Raw genomic sequence first — 16,877 nt, forward strand, 5'->3', positions numbered from 1 at the left:
TCTAACAATTTTGCTCCACTCAAGAGCTCTGAAGCAACTCTGTCAACAGAGAGAGAGTGTTGACCGGTCGACGGTCCACATAAATATTTGATAATTGCACCAAAGGCAATTATAGTTAATAATGCAAATTGCATAAAAGACAAACTGTGTATAACGAACAGCAAATACGTGCATGAATATGCATTATGAATGCTAAAAATGCCTCGCGTATAAATAGGCCAATTGCTAATAGTTAATGACTTATTCGCACTGCCCTAATAAATGTGAGAAGCCCAGCAAATGTTGGGCCCATATAAAAGACTCTTTAAACGCCCATCCATCCGTCATCTAAGTAGCCCAAAAGTGTGCCTCGCTGTGGTCAGGTTGCCAGATTTGCCTGTGGGTAATTAGAATGCCTCTTCTCTTGGGGTCGCGTCTGGTCTGTGTCTGCGGGTACATCGGCTGGCCGGGTTCACATTACAAAATTGGGTGATTGGTCAATAACAAAAATACCAAAATACGAGTCAAAAAAATACCTCGTAGTTATAATATAGTATGTGTATATAGATTATATTTAAAAGCCATTCAGAAAGCTAGTTGCATATCTATTCAGCCATAAATCTACAAAGGGAGAAGCTATACAAAATTATTTTGCTTAACTTGAAATGTATTTGGTAAACAGCCTATCTCTAGCTTCTATAACGAATTTTCTTTTGATTTTATCGAAACACTTCGATTATACGTTTTGTCAACTGTAATATACCCTTTTTATCGAGCACAGGGTACTAGAGAAACAAATATGCTGAGGTAAGTAAAATGTAATTAATATTTTGACATCGAGAATACTCAACAGAGCTTCCAATATGCTCAAGACGCCAATCCAATTTCGACTTTTGCCAAGACAAAAATAATATATATATATATAATAAGCATAATGACTGAGTTGGATCATATATCAAATGTTGTTTGTGATAAACAACATGCGCAGGTTCGTTCATTTATTGCTGTTGTTGTTGTTGTTGTTGTTGTTGTTGTGGGTGATTGACACCTCGAGGCATGTGTTGGGCCAAAGTTGTAGGCACGATTAAGTCTGTGGCACGTACTTAGCATTCGGTGTGGGCGTCTAGGCCGACGTGCAGCCACACAAAAAGCTGCCTGCTACGGCGAATATAGATGCAAAAGTTTGACTAGTTTTTCCCAGGATTTTTGGTCTATTACAAAAGTAAAGACAAGTTAGGAGTGAAGTGTTATCAGCTTCTTTAATTGGACGCTTAACAATTGAAATTGTGATATAATTTATAATAATTAGAACAATTTTAAACTTCAAACTCTTATAAAACGAAAGAAAATAAGGTGTCAAGCTGACTGCTATGAATTATACGTTGATTCTCTTTGATCAGTCACACGCAGACAAAAGCTGATTGTCAAAGTAAAGTGTTGCAAAGTGCATAAAGTGTGGCACATGACCTGAACGATTTAGAAACCCTTTTAAGCTGAGAGTTTGTTACTTTAACCACGCTTAAGACTCCGCTTGAAGTCGAAGCAAAGAAACTATCAAATATTAAAAGCAATTCGCAATGCATACAGCGCTGTCTAGAGAAAGAATGAACGAATGCATGAAGTATGTAATAACAGAAATAAAAATGATTTTTCTGAATGAAGAAAAACCGAACGAAACGCAAAACTGCAATTGCGCTGTCTGCATATAAATTATGGTGGGGTGACCAAGCGTAGCTAACCCCAACGACTTAATAGTCAGCCAAAGTCTTCTAGAGAAATGCGTCTGATAAGGATAAAAATAAAATGCAATAATTTTATTATTTTCTCTACTTTTTTTTTCTTTCACAAAGTACAGCGCTTCTGCATTAGCTGTGGCTAGGGGGCGGCGGCGGGGGCGGGGTCAGGGCTTATAACAAAGCATGCTCATAAAAAAAAGTTTTCCATGCTCAGCTCGCGCGCGATTGTGTGTGTGTGTGTGTGTGTGTGTGTGTGTGTGTTTTTGGGCGTCAGCGCGACGGGACATTGGAATTTTCATCAAAGTTTTTTTCGCAGTCCAAAAAAAAAGAGCAGCAGAAGACGCCCAAAATGAAGCTACAGATACAGATACATAGATAGATAGATACAGCTACATTTATTACAGCGAAAATGTAAGAAAAATAAATTACTTGTGGGCGAAATCTACTTTGCCACGCCCCAACGCGCCAATTAGGGCGCACTTTAAGTCCAACTTGAGCAATAAGCGAGCAACAAATATAAAACAATAAAAAAAAAGAAAATCAAACAAATAACAAGCCATATTCATAGGCATTGCCGCATTCATTGATTCTTATGTAAGCGGCTTATAATTTTTATTTTTCTGTTTCTTGTTTTTTGTTATTTCTCTTTCTAGAAAACTGATTTCGTTTTGTTGTTGGGCGTTGTTAAGCCTGTGTGGGCGTTGTTTGTTGTTTCTCCGGTTGTTGTTGTTGCTTTAGAAATTATATGAAATTTTCAACGTAGTTGTTGCCAAATGGAAAATGTGTGTTTTCAGGCACTTGGCTAGCAAAATTATAGATGATTTTTTTTTTGTTGTAACTTTTGTTTCTTGCTTGGTCGTGCCCAAGTATCTAAAATGCTTGAAGATAAAATTTGTAACTGATTTAAAAATTAAGCTGGCCCAAAGCGTTGAGCAAATTGAAGTGAAGCGTGAGTGTGGACAATCAAATGCTTTTCACTATGGGAAACAGTTTTAACCGAATTGGGCTGTAGGCAAAAAGAACAAGATATGTGCTTAGATGAAAATACAAACATAAAAGCCTTCTTTTTTTTTGTAAAATGTGTCCAATTTGTGAAAGCTGCTTGGGAATTGCACATTGTCTGTTACTTTAACAGCCTACATATAATTTAAAGACATTAATAAAACTATTTGAAACGAGAAAGAAGGAATATCTTCAGCATGCCATACATTTTATACCCTTGCAAATATGTGGGAATAGTGAAGCTCGTATATGCTGAGCTTTGCCAACTTTGAGCCTACTTTTCGATCGATAAGCACATAGAAATAATTGATTGAAAATTAATTTAAATGGAGAATTGTGAGGTGTCAAGTCTTTTAGCAGTAACATTTGCCCATATGTACTTAATAATACTATTTTTTTTTGGAATATTTCTCACTTAATTTGATTTTCTGATTCGTTCAGCAGCTTACTAAGTTTCTAATAATATAACATTTATTTAATAAATAAAATGCCTTTTTTATGCACATCTACTTTTAATCCTAGGCAAATGTTTGTATTTTATTGCTCTACTGCCAACAGTTTATTATTATTTAATTAAAATTGATTATAAACCTTATAAATATACACATCTTACTTTGTCAAGGCAACATTTATCAAAACTTTCGGCAGGATTATCCAAGCAGCAATTAGGCAGACGCATGTAAGCCGCAAATCTGTTGCGACACGTTCAGATACAAATGTATCTGAAAGCCCAAAAGCCAAGTAACTCGTCGAACTTTTCGTTTAAAGGCAATGCACAAACAATTAAAAGTTTTAACACTGTTTGCACAGTTGTTGTTGTCGCTTGTTGCTTGATTTGACAACAAAACGCAGCAATAGCAATTAAATTGCTTTTTGCTTTTGTTGTAGGCTCATTTCAAGACGAGCGCAATTAAAATGAGAAACTTTATTCATATTGTCGTTGTTTTTGTTGTTGTTAGCCACACTAATTGCGATTGACAAAAGTGAAAGTGGGAGCGCAAGGCGAGCAAAACATTCAAAAATTAATAGATTTATATGAGGTACTAAATAAAATTGAAAAAAAAAATAAGTAAATAAATAAATATGTGCCTGTTGCCTGTTATTACGTGGGCGCAAACACAAAGCCACGACTTGTTGTTGGCCATTGATAAACAACAACAAAAAAACGAAACAAAACTAGGTTTTTATTTTTCTACTTGTTTTCTAGGCCCGCACAAAGCCTTTGGTTTGTCTACGGTTGATGAGTAATTTACAGGCATTTTTCTATGCCAACTTTTTTTAGACGCTGTTTGTTGCATATCTATTGCTGCCTCTGCCTCTGACTCTGCCATTGCCGCTGAAATAGTTTCAGTTTCGGTTTTGAGTTTTTCAACTTGCCATGAAATATGAAACAACTTTATTTCATTGTCAGTGGGTCTGTGTGGTTGGAAAAACCGGCTAGGCTGGGGCCGGAGCCAGGCCCAAAAAACAGCCTAACGCGTTAGAAAAAAAAAAAAAACGGAGAAAAAATAAAATGGTAACGAAAACGAAACCAAACGAAAGTGAAAGTAGGCCAAACTCATCAGCGTGGCCGAGAGAGGCTTCACTGTGCTTGGGCTCTGCGTTTGTAGGCCCAAAAACCCAAAAACCGTTTGCACTCGTAACTCTATCTGAAATGTCTGTCCCACTCTGATACTCTAGCCCTCTCATTTTTTTGCATATATTTATTTATTTCGCTTTCGTTGAGCCGCAATTTTGCGTCTTTGGTTTATTTCACTTTCGTTTTCTGTTGCCGCATCAAAGAAAAGTGAAAATTATGCAGTGAAAATGTTCAACAGACGTTGCGTTGATTTAGTCATTAAATGCTGTTGCCTGCACTGGGAAAGTGGCATAAAATTCGAATGGATTTTATATACACACACATTTTTATCTGTGTGTGTGTGTGTGTGTGTGTGTGCACAGTGTAAATTGTGTTGAACTCAGGTCTTATATTTACATAACTATATATTTCGTTTTATCTAAATTGTTGCCCAAGCAACCTGTTTATATGTGCCTAAAATATAAAACAATTGCCCAGGCAGACTATCTTCAAGACTGGCTGAGTTATCCGAAATAGTCTCAACTATTTATAAATCTATTTACAGGCAAATTAAATAACTAAAACTAGTCAATATCTTATTTTATTATAACGCATAATGTTCAAACATAAAATCCAGGCACAATTCTCCTGTAATTCACTTTTTGATCCATCTTATTCAGATTTAAAATAAACTTTCATAAAATTGTGTCAGGCATGTAAGCCCAACGTAACATAAGACATCAAGTTTATGATTTAACAAAATGCTCCCTACAACAAATAACATATGTCAAGAATAAGCTAAGCTCCTTCAATAAATTCGGCTGCAGTTTTATAACAGCAGTTATTCCAAATATATATTCTATCGCATGATCACATTCTATAAAGCTTAAGGAACAACTCCCACGCTGGCCGTAAGCCCGAAATGGTCACAAAAAAATAATATATAAGGAGACGCGCATTTGGTGCAAGTAAAATAATAAAAATCGCCACAAATTTCCACGCGGCGTTCAGTTTAACTAATATAAAAAAGTCATAAAATCAATTTCAATCAAAAGCTGAGAAAAAAAGAAAACATATGAAACGAAATACCAAAACAAACTTGAGAAATTATGAGCGGCAATAGAAACGCCGAAACGATGTCGGCGAAAAAATATGCCACAAAAAAACCAAAAAAAAAAAAAAAAAACCAAATTGAAAGCTATAAATCAAAGGCCAAAATATGCGCAAAAATATTTGAGAACAAGATTGAGCCGCAGACAATGCAGAGAATCTCAATCCGTCTCGCTCTCTATTTTCCCACTCTCTCTCTCGAATTTTATAGCTAAATTTGGTGGCAAGGTGTCGTAGACTTTGCGTGACCTGCCGCCGCCGCCGCCAGTTAAGTTGAAGATACATTTGTATCTTGAGTGTTTTGTTAGTTTGTCGCTACATTTGTATCTGTGAGATACACATGACAACGTCGTCGACTGCCAGAACGTGCAATTAATGATTGCCGATTTCGGGGCGTGATGTCGCAATATTCAATGAGCTTCTAATGACTCGCACATGAGCCCATATATCATCTTCTGTATATTTTCTTGCTCGTCTCCAAATACAGTTAGATACGTTTTTTTTTTTTTTTGCTCAAGTCTAGACCAGGTAACTTACAGATACAGCAACAGCAGCTACCTAATTCTGAGATTGCGTGTCTTATAACATGTGATGTCTTGTATTTTTCCATTGCTTTAGGAATTTCGACGAGTTTGCTAGAGCATTGTTAAACAACCAAAAATTTAGATGGATGTGCATTTTTTGGCTAATATTCAAATTATCAATACAAATTGGGAAAAGAATAGTTAAGAATTTGCTTAATTAACTCATTAAATAGATCAATATTGAGCATAATTGAGAAACTTGTGATTACTCTATATAATTCCTCAATTGTTCCACTAATAAATACTCAGTTTCATGAAAATATGCAAATACAATACTCAAAACTATTCATTATTTTAGATAAACTACTTTGAGTATTTTAAATAAAGTGTTGAGTGCGCTAAAAATTAAATGAAATTTTAAAAACAACTCATTTTTTCAATTTAATCTCTTTAACATATAATACTCACTACTACTCATTCTTTTAAAATAAACTACTCAAAATGACTCATTCTCCTTAATGCTACTCTCCGAACGTTTTAACAAATATTTTTATGTGCTTTTTATGTGTTTTTGTTCTCTTGTGCTGTTACTGGCATTTGATGTGCTAGTCCAGGCAGAAATCTTAGTAAATGCTGAATGAGCCCCGAAGCTTCCTGAAGCTGACATATAAGACTCCGACTAGTCATTCATTCATCTTAATGCCACTTTTGGCTTGTTTTATCTCAAGTTCTTTGTGCTCAAGTTTATTTTCATTTCTCCCCCCCCTTTTTTTTTTTTGTTTGTACGTTTTGTTTTGTGCACTTACCCTGCATTTTCGGCTGCAGCAATTGACATCTGTTGTTGGGGCTCATCTGTTAGCTGCAGCGTTAGATGTGCCCGTTGTTGTTTTTGCTGCTGTTGTTGTTGTTGTTGTTAATGTTGTGCTTGTCGTTGATTTGATGTCTAACTGTGGGGGGCTACACATAAAAACGCGCTACGAAACGTAAATGAAACACTGCAAAGAAAGAAAAAAATACAATAAAATTTTATTAACATTTTTCTACAATTCTTTTTAATACTTTATGGCATTATTTTATAATTTTTTTTTTTTAACAAAACGTTGTTGGGCTTGACACAAGTTGCCGCACTCGACACTCGCACACTCGCACACACACACACACAATCACACACACTGGGAGCATTTTGCCTCGGGAAAAGAAGAAAAACTGGCAAAAGCAAATGCCAGCTGGCCACTTGAAGACTCAAGTTACAAGAAACACTTAGGGTCGAGCCGCCCTCGGCCCTGCCCCGCAAATCTTCCTTGCCCCCCGACTCTGCTCGCTTTATCCAGTTGCCCAAAAAGAAAACCCTACAATACCAGCGCGTAGCCCAAGCGAAATTAGTAAAAGGCGTCAAGTGTGAATCTCTCTATGCAAAAAGGGGGAAGCGAAGAGGTCACGAGGTCGCAGGGGCAGACATTATGTAGGGGGCCTTTATGTGTTGCCGCTGGCCAAGTGCAAGTTTTTCATTTCGGCAAGCAAGGGTTAATGTTTTGGGGCTTGTGTCTAAATGTATGCTAGAAATAAGCACAGTGGTCAAAATTTGTAAATTTTTCAAAAGATACTTTTGAAAAAGATGACTTAAAGCAAACAGCACAGTAAAAAGATAGCTCAAAAACTAGGCTAGACTAAGGTTCATTACTTGCCAAATATTTTTGTAAAAACTTAAAACAAAAATTAATTGCTTTCATAACTAATTTGATTTATAATTTATAATTTTTTTGTTTTAACAATTTCTTTTAAAATATTTCTTTTAAGTACGGCAAAAAAAAACAAACCTTTTTTCTTATAATATTTTACAGCAAAAAAATGAGAATACATTTTAAATAATTATTCCCTTTTCACGGCAGTATTTACTTAATTAAACTAACTCCGATTTGACAACTTCAATGGTGAACCCTATATTAAATCCTCTTACAATGTGTGTGTGTGTGTGTGTGTTTGTTTGTGCTTGAGAAGCTGCCGTTGAGGCTTTTGCTTTATCTTCTTTGCTTGTTCTTTCCTCTTATAAGCTCATCAGCTGCATAATCCGAATGTGAGACAACGCATTCAGTTGGTACGCGTGTGTGTGTGTGTGTGTGTGTGCGCGCGAGTATTTTTTCCCTTGTTGCCAACGTGTCGTATACTCAACGCAGCCACCACCCAACAACAACAACAACAATAAAATATTTGTTGTTTTTTTTTTTCATATTTTTTATTTTGCTGCTGCATTCTTGTTGCCTTTATATATATTTTCGCACTGAGAGATACACATGGATAGAGAGAGAGAGAAAGAGAGAGAGCGGGAGAGGGAGAGAGAGAATGCTTTATTGTATTTGCTGTTTAAGCAAACAGCAACATTTGCTGTTGCACACACGCACACACACGCACAACAACTGCAACTGCAATGCGTTTTGTTTTTGTTTTTATTATTTTCTCTTCTTGTTTTTGCCTTTGGCTGTGCGCGCACACACCTACCGCCCCGCCACCCCCCCCCCCCCCTTTTCCCTTGGCCCCTTGCAATGCCTTGCCCTGCCCCGAGCAGCAAAAACATGTTTTATATAATTTCCTGTACGCGTGGCACAAAAGCAGAAGCATAATCTCTGTCTCAGTCTCTGTCGCTCTCCCTCTCCCTCTCACTCTCTCTCTGCCTGCCTCTTTCGGCCGTCTCGCTCTCTGGCATTCTTTTGTCATGTGTTTTTACTGATAATAATGCATTTGCTCTTGCTGCTGTTGTTGCTGTTGTTGTTGTTGTTGTTGTTGCTTGTCATTGTTAATAATTGTTGCTTTTTGTTGCGTTGTGTGGGCGCCTTTAGATATACATATACATAGATACATTTATATATACATATATGTATCTGATATCTGGTATAAGTATGTATTTATTTTATATATATTTTGTTGCACTGTGCAAATTGCATTTCATATATTTTTTCTTGTCTCTTGATTGATTAAAACAAAGCGCATTGTTTTCTTCTTGTCAGGAACTGGCGAGCAAAACATAAACTCATCACATTTTGCTCTATGTTCATTTGTGGGCGTGGCAGCCATAGAGAAAACACAATTTGCAACTCGATTATAGCATAAAGCTTATCGGTTGACAAGTAATAAACAAGTTACACAGAGAAAAGTAAATTCATTTTGTGTGCCATACAACAATTAATATACATGTGAGAAAAGAGTTTTATCAGAGCGCCCGGAGCATATAAATTACACGTGCAAGGCTCAGCGAAGCTTTGGTGCATCAGCCTGCTTTAACTGTTAATATATCCACTGCGCATAAATCCCCAATGGCGCTGGCAATGGAGCATGTTTCGCTTGATCCTCACACAAAATCTCAGGGTCTTGCAATTGAGTGTAATTTGAATTTAATTAAAATCTAAGCACGTCTGCGAAACATAAGAAATACTATAATTACGTTTCGACATGAGAATTTTTCGCTGAAATCGCTCAACACTCAAGACGAAAGCTACAAAAAGTTCTTGCGTTTCTAAACGGTGATTTAGCCATTAAGTTAACGGTAAAATGTGCAGAATCTTGCGCACAGACAAAGCTGAAGTCGAAGTTTTGCCCGCAATAAACCGCTGCTCAAAGGGTGGGGGGCGTTCTGGTCGGTGGCAGGTAGCATTTTCGTATGCTCGCTTTGCGCCGCTCTTCGCCGTTGCATAACTGAGCGGCTCTCTCAGAGAGCGAGAGCGAGAGAGCGAGTGATGTTTCATATTGGAGCTTGCAATGAGCCAAACTTGCGCTCGCGAGTCGCAAGTCTTTTATGCTCAGGTTCTTGATGGGGTTTTCTTTTTCTCTCATAAAACAGCCGGCAAATTTGTTTAGTTGTGTGCGTGGCTACGTCTGCGCGTTATGTAACCAGAACAGAGCACAACAACAACAACAACAAAGGCAGACGATAAGGCAAAACCCAAAACCGAAATGCACATTCCAACAATTTCACTCAAGCGACAATCAAACAATTTGTCAATTCGTCATGCGCTCCAGTCACGGAAATACAAATAAGCGCAGCAGCAAGCTGCGATATTATTAAGTATTTCTCTTCTTTTTTTTTTTTTTTTTTTTTTTTTGGTTATTTGTTTACTCCCGAAATTTACACGCAATAAATAAATACAACGCGCACAAAGAGGCAGGCTGCCAGGCAGGCAGCGAGTGTGGGAGAGAGAGAGAAACTGAAAGAGAGAGGGAGAGGGAGGCAGCGAGTGAGCAGGGCAAACGTGTGCTGGCTGTGACTATCAAAATGCGTTTTGTTTACGTTTTGCCTGCCACTCGATGCCTCAATGCAGTTTTTTTTTATATATATGTATACACATATATATATATTTTCTACAGTCGCTGATAAAAATAAAACCACAAACAACATTTGAAGCAACGACAAAAGAGCAAACAACTTCCAGACTTGTGTAAAAAATATCTCAAGCGCAAAAAGGCAGCAGACAAGAAGAGATGGACAGATAGGGAGTGGGAGAGAAAGACAGCGAGAGAGAGAGAGAGAGAGAAGGAATGATGTGCCACGAACGGCGCTTTTAATTAACATGGCTTTGTGAAAATTTAGTGAATTTCATTTGATGAAGTGGCGTGTTAATTAACAGTACCCACAGCTCCAGAGATCCAGATCCATTGACTCTATTATCTCTCCATTGTATGGAGCTTATCGTAATAAGTAGTTGTAGATTACGGAGCAGTCGCTTGGAACTAATAGCTTAAGATTGGATATCAGCTCTATGCTACATGCATACATATAACTTGCCTACATGCGTGTGTATTGATAAATGTGCTAGTATTGGTGAGCTTTAAGCACACTGCATTTCAGCACTGCGCCGAGCTTTCAGCTTGCAAACCGTCTGTGTCTGTGTGTCTCGTACGTGAGCTGCCAGTAGAAATCGTATAAGGAAACATTGTGTGTGAGTAAAATCAGTGCAAAATCAAATTATTGCAAATAAACTCATATCTTTTTTAGTAAATAAAACATCAAGAACTTATCATTTCATGTTACGAGTTATATTTACTTTTCTTTGAATATGATTTCAAAAAAAAGTCAAGCGTTTACACAAGTTTTGCTCTTTCCGAAGCTTTGACCAAGTGTTTGACTGATTGATTGATTGATCAACGCACAACCCAAAACGGTGGGATTTTGGTAAATTCCACCCGTAAGTGTGAAAAAAACGTGAAAAACGATTAATTAAAAATTTTTTGATTACAATGCGATCGGTATCAAAATAATTTTCAAATAACTTTCTTAAAATTCATTTGAAGTGCTTTTCAATAAATATCCACATGAAATGAAAGTTCTATCTAAAATTTTTAGCACAAAACTTGCCACGGGCAGTATACAAATTTTGAGTAAATCTGTTTGGTTTTATTAATCTTCTTATTTTTACACTTTTTTATTTTTTTTTTTTTTTAGATACTATATGAGAATACTTGAGATACATTTGGAAGCGCGTGTTAAGTGCGCTCGCTCTCAGAGATAGCATTTCGTTTGTTGAACAATTTCGCTTATTTACTTAGCATTATTAATGTCTGGTATTTGTTGTTGTTGTTGTTTGTACTCCTTATTTGGGGCACAGCGTGTCGCTAAAAATTGTTGTACGTTTTCTTGCGTACGCGACAGTAAAGTATTTTGCGCTTTTCGCTTATTTTGTATATTTTTATTGTTTGTGCAAAAAAAATAAAAAATGAGTTTATGTATTTTAAACTGACCCCATTACGAGCGGTTGCTCAAGCGATTGTCGTGTGACAAATGTAACTGAAGATTTGTTTGGAATTTAAAGCTGTTCTCAAGCCCAAAACTAGACGAACATTTGAGGCACCTTTAGGGCATTTGAACAAGAATAAATTGTTTTTGTTGCATGAGTAATTTGTAGACATTTCGTACAACAAATGTAACCATAAAAGCAAAACAACAAAATAACATTCAACGATCCCCTTTCCAGCGCCACAATTAAAGTGCTTGATAAGCCACAATGGAAGCACAGTGCCCGCTGTTCTTATCTGGCGGGCCATTATTATTGTATCAGTTGTAAAAAAAAAAAAAAGTATTTAGTGTAGTCAAGAGTTTTACAGGTGCCTTGCCCCCCCACACCATAGCTGGCCAAATTTTAAAGGCAGCTGTCTCGTAACTCAGCCTAAAAGCCAATTAATCAAGCGTATACAAAATAATTTTGAATATAATTTACACATTATTTACGGTACATGTCTTTTCCGCTCTGTCGAATTACTTATATAAGTAATTGTTTATATTATTTCGGATTAAAGGCGATTGGTAAAAATGTCACGTAAATATTTCTTTTTTTTTTTAGCTTTGGGTGGGTCGCTTTAGGAAAGCACGTGTGGCAGGGAGTATAGAGAGGCATGCTTGAGCTCTTACCAAACATAAACTTATAAAGTTTATTAGATAGGGAAATTTTCATCAAAAGAGATTATGATCTTTGAGAGTTCATCGAAAATGTATGGAAATAGCAGACCCATCGAGAATAACTTAAGATGCGCCCAGAGTAAGCTTATAAATTCGAAAGATAAATTATAAGCATGGTCTTTTTAATCTAAAGCTTGCTTGAATCGAAAATTAACTTTATAATATCGAGAAACCTTGTGCAGAAATGTAAAAACATTTGATCAAAAAAGCTTTTAGCTTTAAGATACGTGTATGTGCTTGGTTTTATGGCCAAGCTATCTTAAAGCTATTTGTTTCTGCCGCATTTTCATCGAACAGGATATGGCTAACAGTTGAGAACTCCCAAAGTTCCAAGCACTTTAAAAGTCATTTAAATTGCACAAGACACGCTCAAACGACAACTTCACGATCAATTTTATTGGCCATTACCTCAGGCGCATAACAATTTCCAGCAGACTTTAATCCGAAAGCCCTGTCCACAAATGAAGCCAACTTATCAGTTACCAAAGCTATTTCCGCATAGCGCACAAGTTACAACAACAACAAGAAGAAGACTAGAAGAATAATAAGAAGTAATAGAAAAGAGCCATAGACGTAGAACTCGTATAGCTATCAAACTGTGGGCATAGGCCATGAAAAACGCCATGGAAATGGAAATGAAAATGTTAAGGAAAGGTCTTTCAATATGCGAGCGTGTGTGCGTGTGTGTGTGTGTGTGTGTGTGTGTGTGCGTGTGCGTGTGCATAGGGGCACATGTTTTGCATATCAGCTCGGGCCCTGCACCCAGCGGGGGCTTACGGGGAGGGCAGCCGTTGGCTGAAGACCAATTTGAGTAGATACGAAAAGGCAGCAACAAGTAAGCAAAATTACGAGGGAGGTGTGCTCGGGTTTACGTGTCTGGAATGCTTGACGGACTACGAAATACAACTGAGAAATAAAAAAAAAAAAAAATAAAATAAAAAACAAAAACAAGAAAAAACAGCACATGGCATAGCATTTGAATGTTTTTTAACTGTTTGCAGTGCGTTCGCGGCAGCTGTTTAAATTTTGTTACTGATAACGCCAACGTGAACAAAACAACCGGATAGTAAATTTATCTGCAGGCTGTCGAAGATCAAATACCCTAACACACATGTCCCGCACACACAATATGACTCTTAAGCTAGTCAAGAATTTTTATGGGCTCTAGATGAAGTGCAAAGCTCGTAAATGCTTAGTTTGGTTTATTTTATAGAAAACCAAAAAAAGCATTTAAGCAAGTATTTAGTATATTTTTAGTAGCTATTTCTTAAATGAGCGCAATCAATAACAAATGTAAACAATATTTTTTGCTTTCTAAACGATAGTTCCTATGGCGGAAATAGTACCCTCTATCATATCATATGGCACATATGTATGTGTATATAAATGTAGGGCTGGCAAGTCTCTCAGATATAGAGATGTCGATAAGAGCCTAAAGCGGCCATTCAAATGTTAGACCTCTGTTAAATAACATAAGGTATGTTAACGACAATAGACAGAGTCGGGTTCGAACTACTAAAGTTAAGAGGTTTGTATAATTGCACCGAGTATAGATTAGGGCAAAAGATGATAACTGATGAATTTAATATCTTCAAAGGATCGATTCCTACAAAAATATACGTATTATGCATATAACAGAGACCAATTTTTCAAGCAATGCTTCTGCCTAGTCTAGACGAAAAACTACAAGAAATTAAATTTGGAACCGAAGCTGATTTAATCAATGCCTTACACATTTTGCGATCCAAGCATAATACAACCCCACGCAGCAAAGTGTATAGAAATGCGGTTTTAGCATTTCCATTCGATAGCTGTTTCAAAACTGGCACACAGAGAAACAGAGCCACGCCGAGAGACCCGTTTCGGTTGTACGAGGCACCCACAAAAGCCTTTTGTACTTGCGCAAATGAATTTTAGCATTAAATGTTGAGTAAATACAAATGTTTGGTTTTTCCAAAGTTAAAAATGGGTTAGTTTGCACAAAAAAAAAAAGGGTTATTTCTTTATTTGATTAAAAAACAATAAAACGCAACATAAATCAACGTAAATAATTTGCCGAAATATCTCGCGTCTGCAGCCAAAATTCGTTGTATATTAAAACTAATTTATAACTAGTTCAGGCTTTACGAAATAACGGCCCATTGGCATGCGAGGCAAATAACTAAAGCTAAATTAGTTTGTAAAAAATAAATAACACATGTATCTTGAACACGTTTATCGAATAAGGCACGCTTGAATACCCTTTCTTTTAATTTGTTACAGATTATTATTAAACATATTAAATTATAATAATATATAAATATATAAACCATAAATGTCAACGCAAAAATGTCAAAAAAGCTTTGCATTAAATTTATACAAAATATTTACTTTTGATTTTTATAAGAAACACATTTAAACAGCGTTTGCTTAAAAGAGAAAGCCCAATAATAATATATTTAAAATTAACATTTTTTGTATTAAATGTTGAAAAGAAAGTATTTTGAAATGTGGAAAAACAGCGAGAGTGTGGTCAAGCGATAATATTTTTATATATAATATTTTCTTGAATAAAAGTTAAAGCATCTTTTCATGATCTACTTGACACTGGAATGAATTAGGAAATCTGTTTCATTCTCTTAATCTTAATCCCAAATATATGTGTTTTCCACCATTGAAAAGTTATTCCAAAAGGAAAAGGCTGCATAATAGATGAGTTCCTGGACCACATTGAAAAACAGTCCCGGATTCCCATTATTCTTCTTTTATTTACATTTGAATTTAATATGAAGAAAAATATTGTTTGTAGAAAAGGTCGACTTCTGATTGAATGACACAGCGAATATTTTTTCAAAAAAAGAAAAAAAAAAATAGTTTCAAATGGAAAAGAATGCGAAAAAAGTTTCGAATATTGTTTTTAACACTATACTGAAGAATTTGAATTGGAAAAAATGTTGATTTCTGAGAGTGTCAAAATAAATATTATTCAACAACTGGCCTTAAAGTCTGCTACACAAATAATGAATACTACTAGAACTAATTAATATAAAATTGCTAATAGAATTCTTAATCAAAGTAAGAAGCTTTACCAGTTACATTTAAAGCGTCGCATTTGGTATATTTGTAACAGACAATTCGCATCCCTTGGATATACGAGTCTATCTCTAACGAACCCAAATCAATTTGTGCTTGTCAAAACGCATTATGAAGGCATTGGCTCAATCGAAGTCAAAAAATTGGATGGCATAAATTAACTCGTATGCCCGGAAGCAGTTTTTAAATGCCAGAAACCGACAGAGGCAGCACCTACATCAATATCCTCTAGCAAGTGTTTAGCCGATAATGACAAGAACAACAAAAGGCACAACAATCAACTGAGGTAAGGCTGTCTCGTGTTGTCAATCAATTCATTAATCAAAGCAAAAGAATGGGGCACAGTTCAAGCGAAAATTAGTAAGAGAAAGAGAGAGCCAGAAAGAGAGAGAGAGAATGCGAGACAGAGCACGGAGTTTGCTCGGTTTTATCTGCGTTCTGCTTCATTTGTGCTAAAACGTGTTTATGTCAAATTTAAGTAATTAATCAAATTAAAAAGGGACAGCAGCAGCGCGTGTGCGAGCGAGACAGGCTGAAACGCTGAAAATATGCAGAAAAAGTGCGGCTAATTTTCCATTATTCATTGCGGCCGCTGCTGCTGTTTCCGGCTCCCGTCAAATCAGATCGCAGCTATTGACTTGTTTGTTATTTTTTACTTGTTAAGGAAAAGTCTCTGACAAACTGTCAAATGCCCTGGCGTGAAAATTGTCGGGTTGACAATTAAATTGAATGTCGAAAAATATGTTTGCAATGGAACGCATGTGAGAAGAAACTAACTCTCCCTCTCTCTCTCTTCTATCTGCCGCATAAGAACGAAGAATTTCATTTGTAAAACTCTTTTTATGACCCTCCACAGAAATGTCGCCGAGCATTTTTATTGTGGGCCGCCGGCCATTAAATTATGAGCCGAGTTGTAAAACGTAAATTTCGGATAGCTAGGTTCTTACCAGGAGTAGGATAAATAAGCAGGTTGTTAAGATACAAGATAGTCGGCGAACATAAAACTTAATTAGCCAGAAAAACATATTCTTCGATTTGCGTGAATTGGTACAATATATTTTGGGAACAGTGTGCCGTGTTGCAGTGTTGTAAAACGCTCGCGTATAAAATGTTATTTAGAGTGCCATAAAGATGAGATGATGCGAGCTGCTAAGCTAATTTTAAAGTATGTGTTTTTAATATTAATGGCATACAATTAGTGAAAACGAAATATGTTGATGACTTTAATTACTTATTTTTTATTGAATATATTTATTGTGGCCTGAACTATACAAGAAAAATCTTTGAAACAAATTAATTATGATTATAGGATTTATCCCAAAATCTAGCTACTCTAGTTCTTGAAACCAAAGAGCATTGCTCAAAAACGGCATTTCGATATCGATATTTATCGACTGCTAAAAGCTCAGTCCCTTTTTGCAGGACAATTTGTCGCACATAAGCTGTACGCATAC

General features: G+C 36.3%; 1 protein-coding gene across 3 annotated transcripts in view; it reads right to left on the reverse strand.

The window, feature by feature from the left end:
* Positions 1-16,877, reverse strand: part of tai (taiman) — a 107,814-nt gene that overhangs the window by 62,085 nt on the left and 28,852 nt on the right. For all 3 annotated transcript variants that reach the window (XM_070208956.1, XM_070208955.1, XM_070208957.1), the window contains exon 2: positions 6,716-6,904. In XM_070208956.1, coding sequence (XP_070065057.1) covers positions 6,716-6,744 — 29 coding nt within the window. In that variant the 5' untranslated portion in view covers positions 6,745-6,904. The remainder of the gene's footprint in view (positions 1-6,715; positions 6,905-16,877) is intronic.

The sequence above is a fragment of the Drosophila virilis genome, chromosome 4, assembly GCF_030788295.1.
Source record: "Drosophila virilis strain 15010-1051.87 chromosome 4, Dvir_AGI_RSII-ME, whole genome shotgun sequence".
NCBI lineage: Eukaryota > Metazoa > Arthropoda > Insecta > Diptera > Drosophilidae > Drosophila > Drosophila virilis.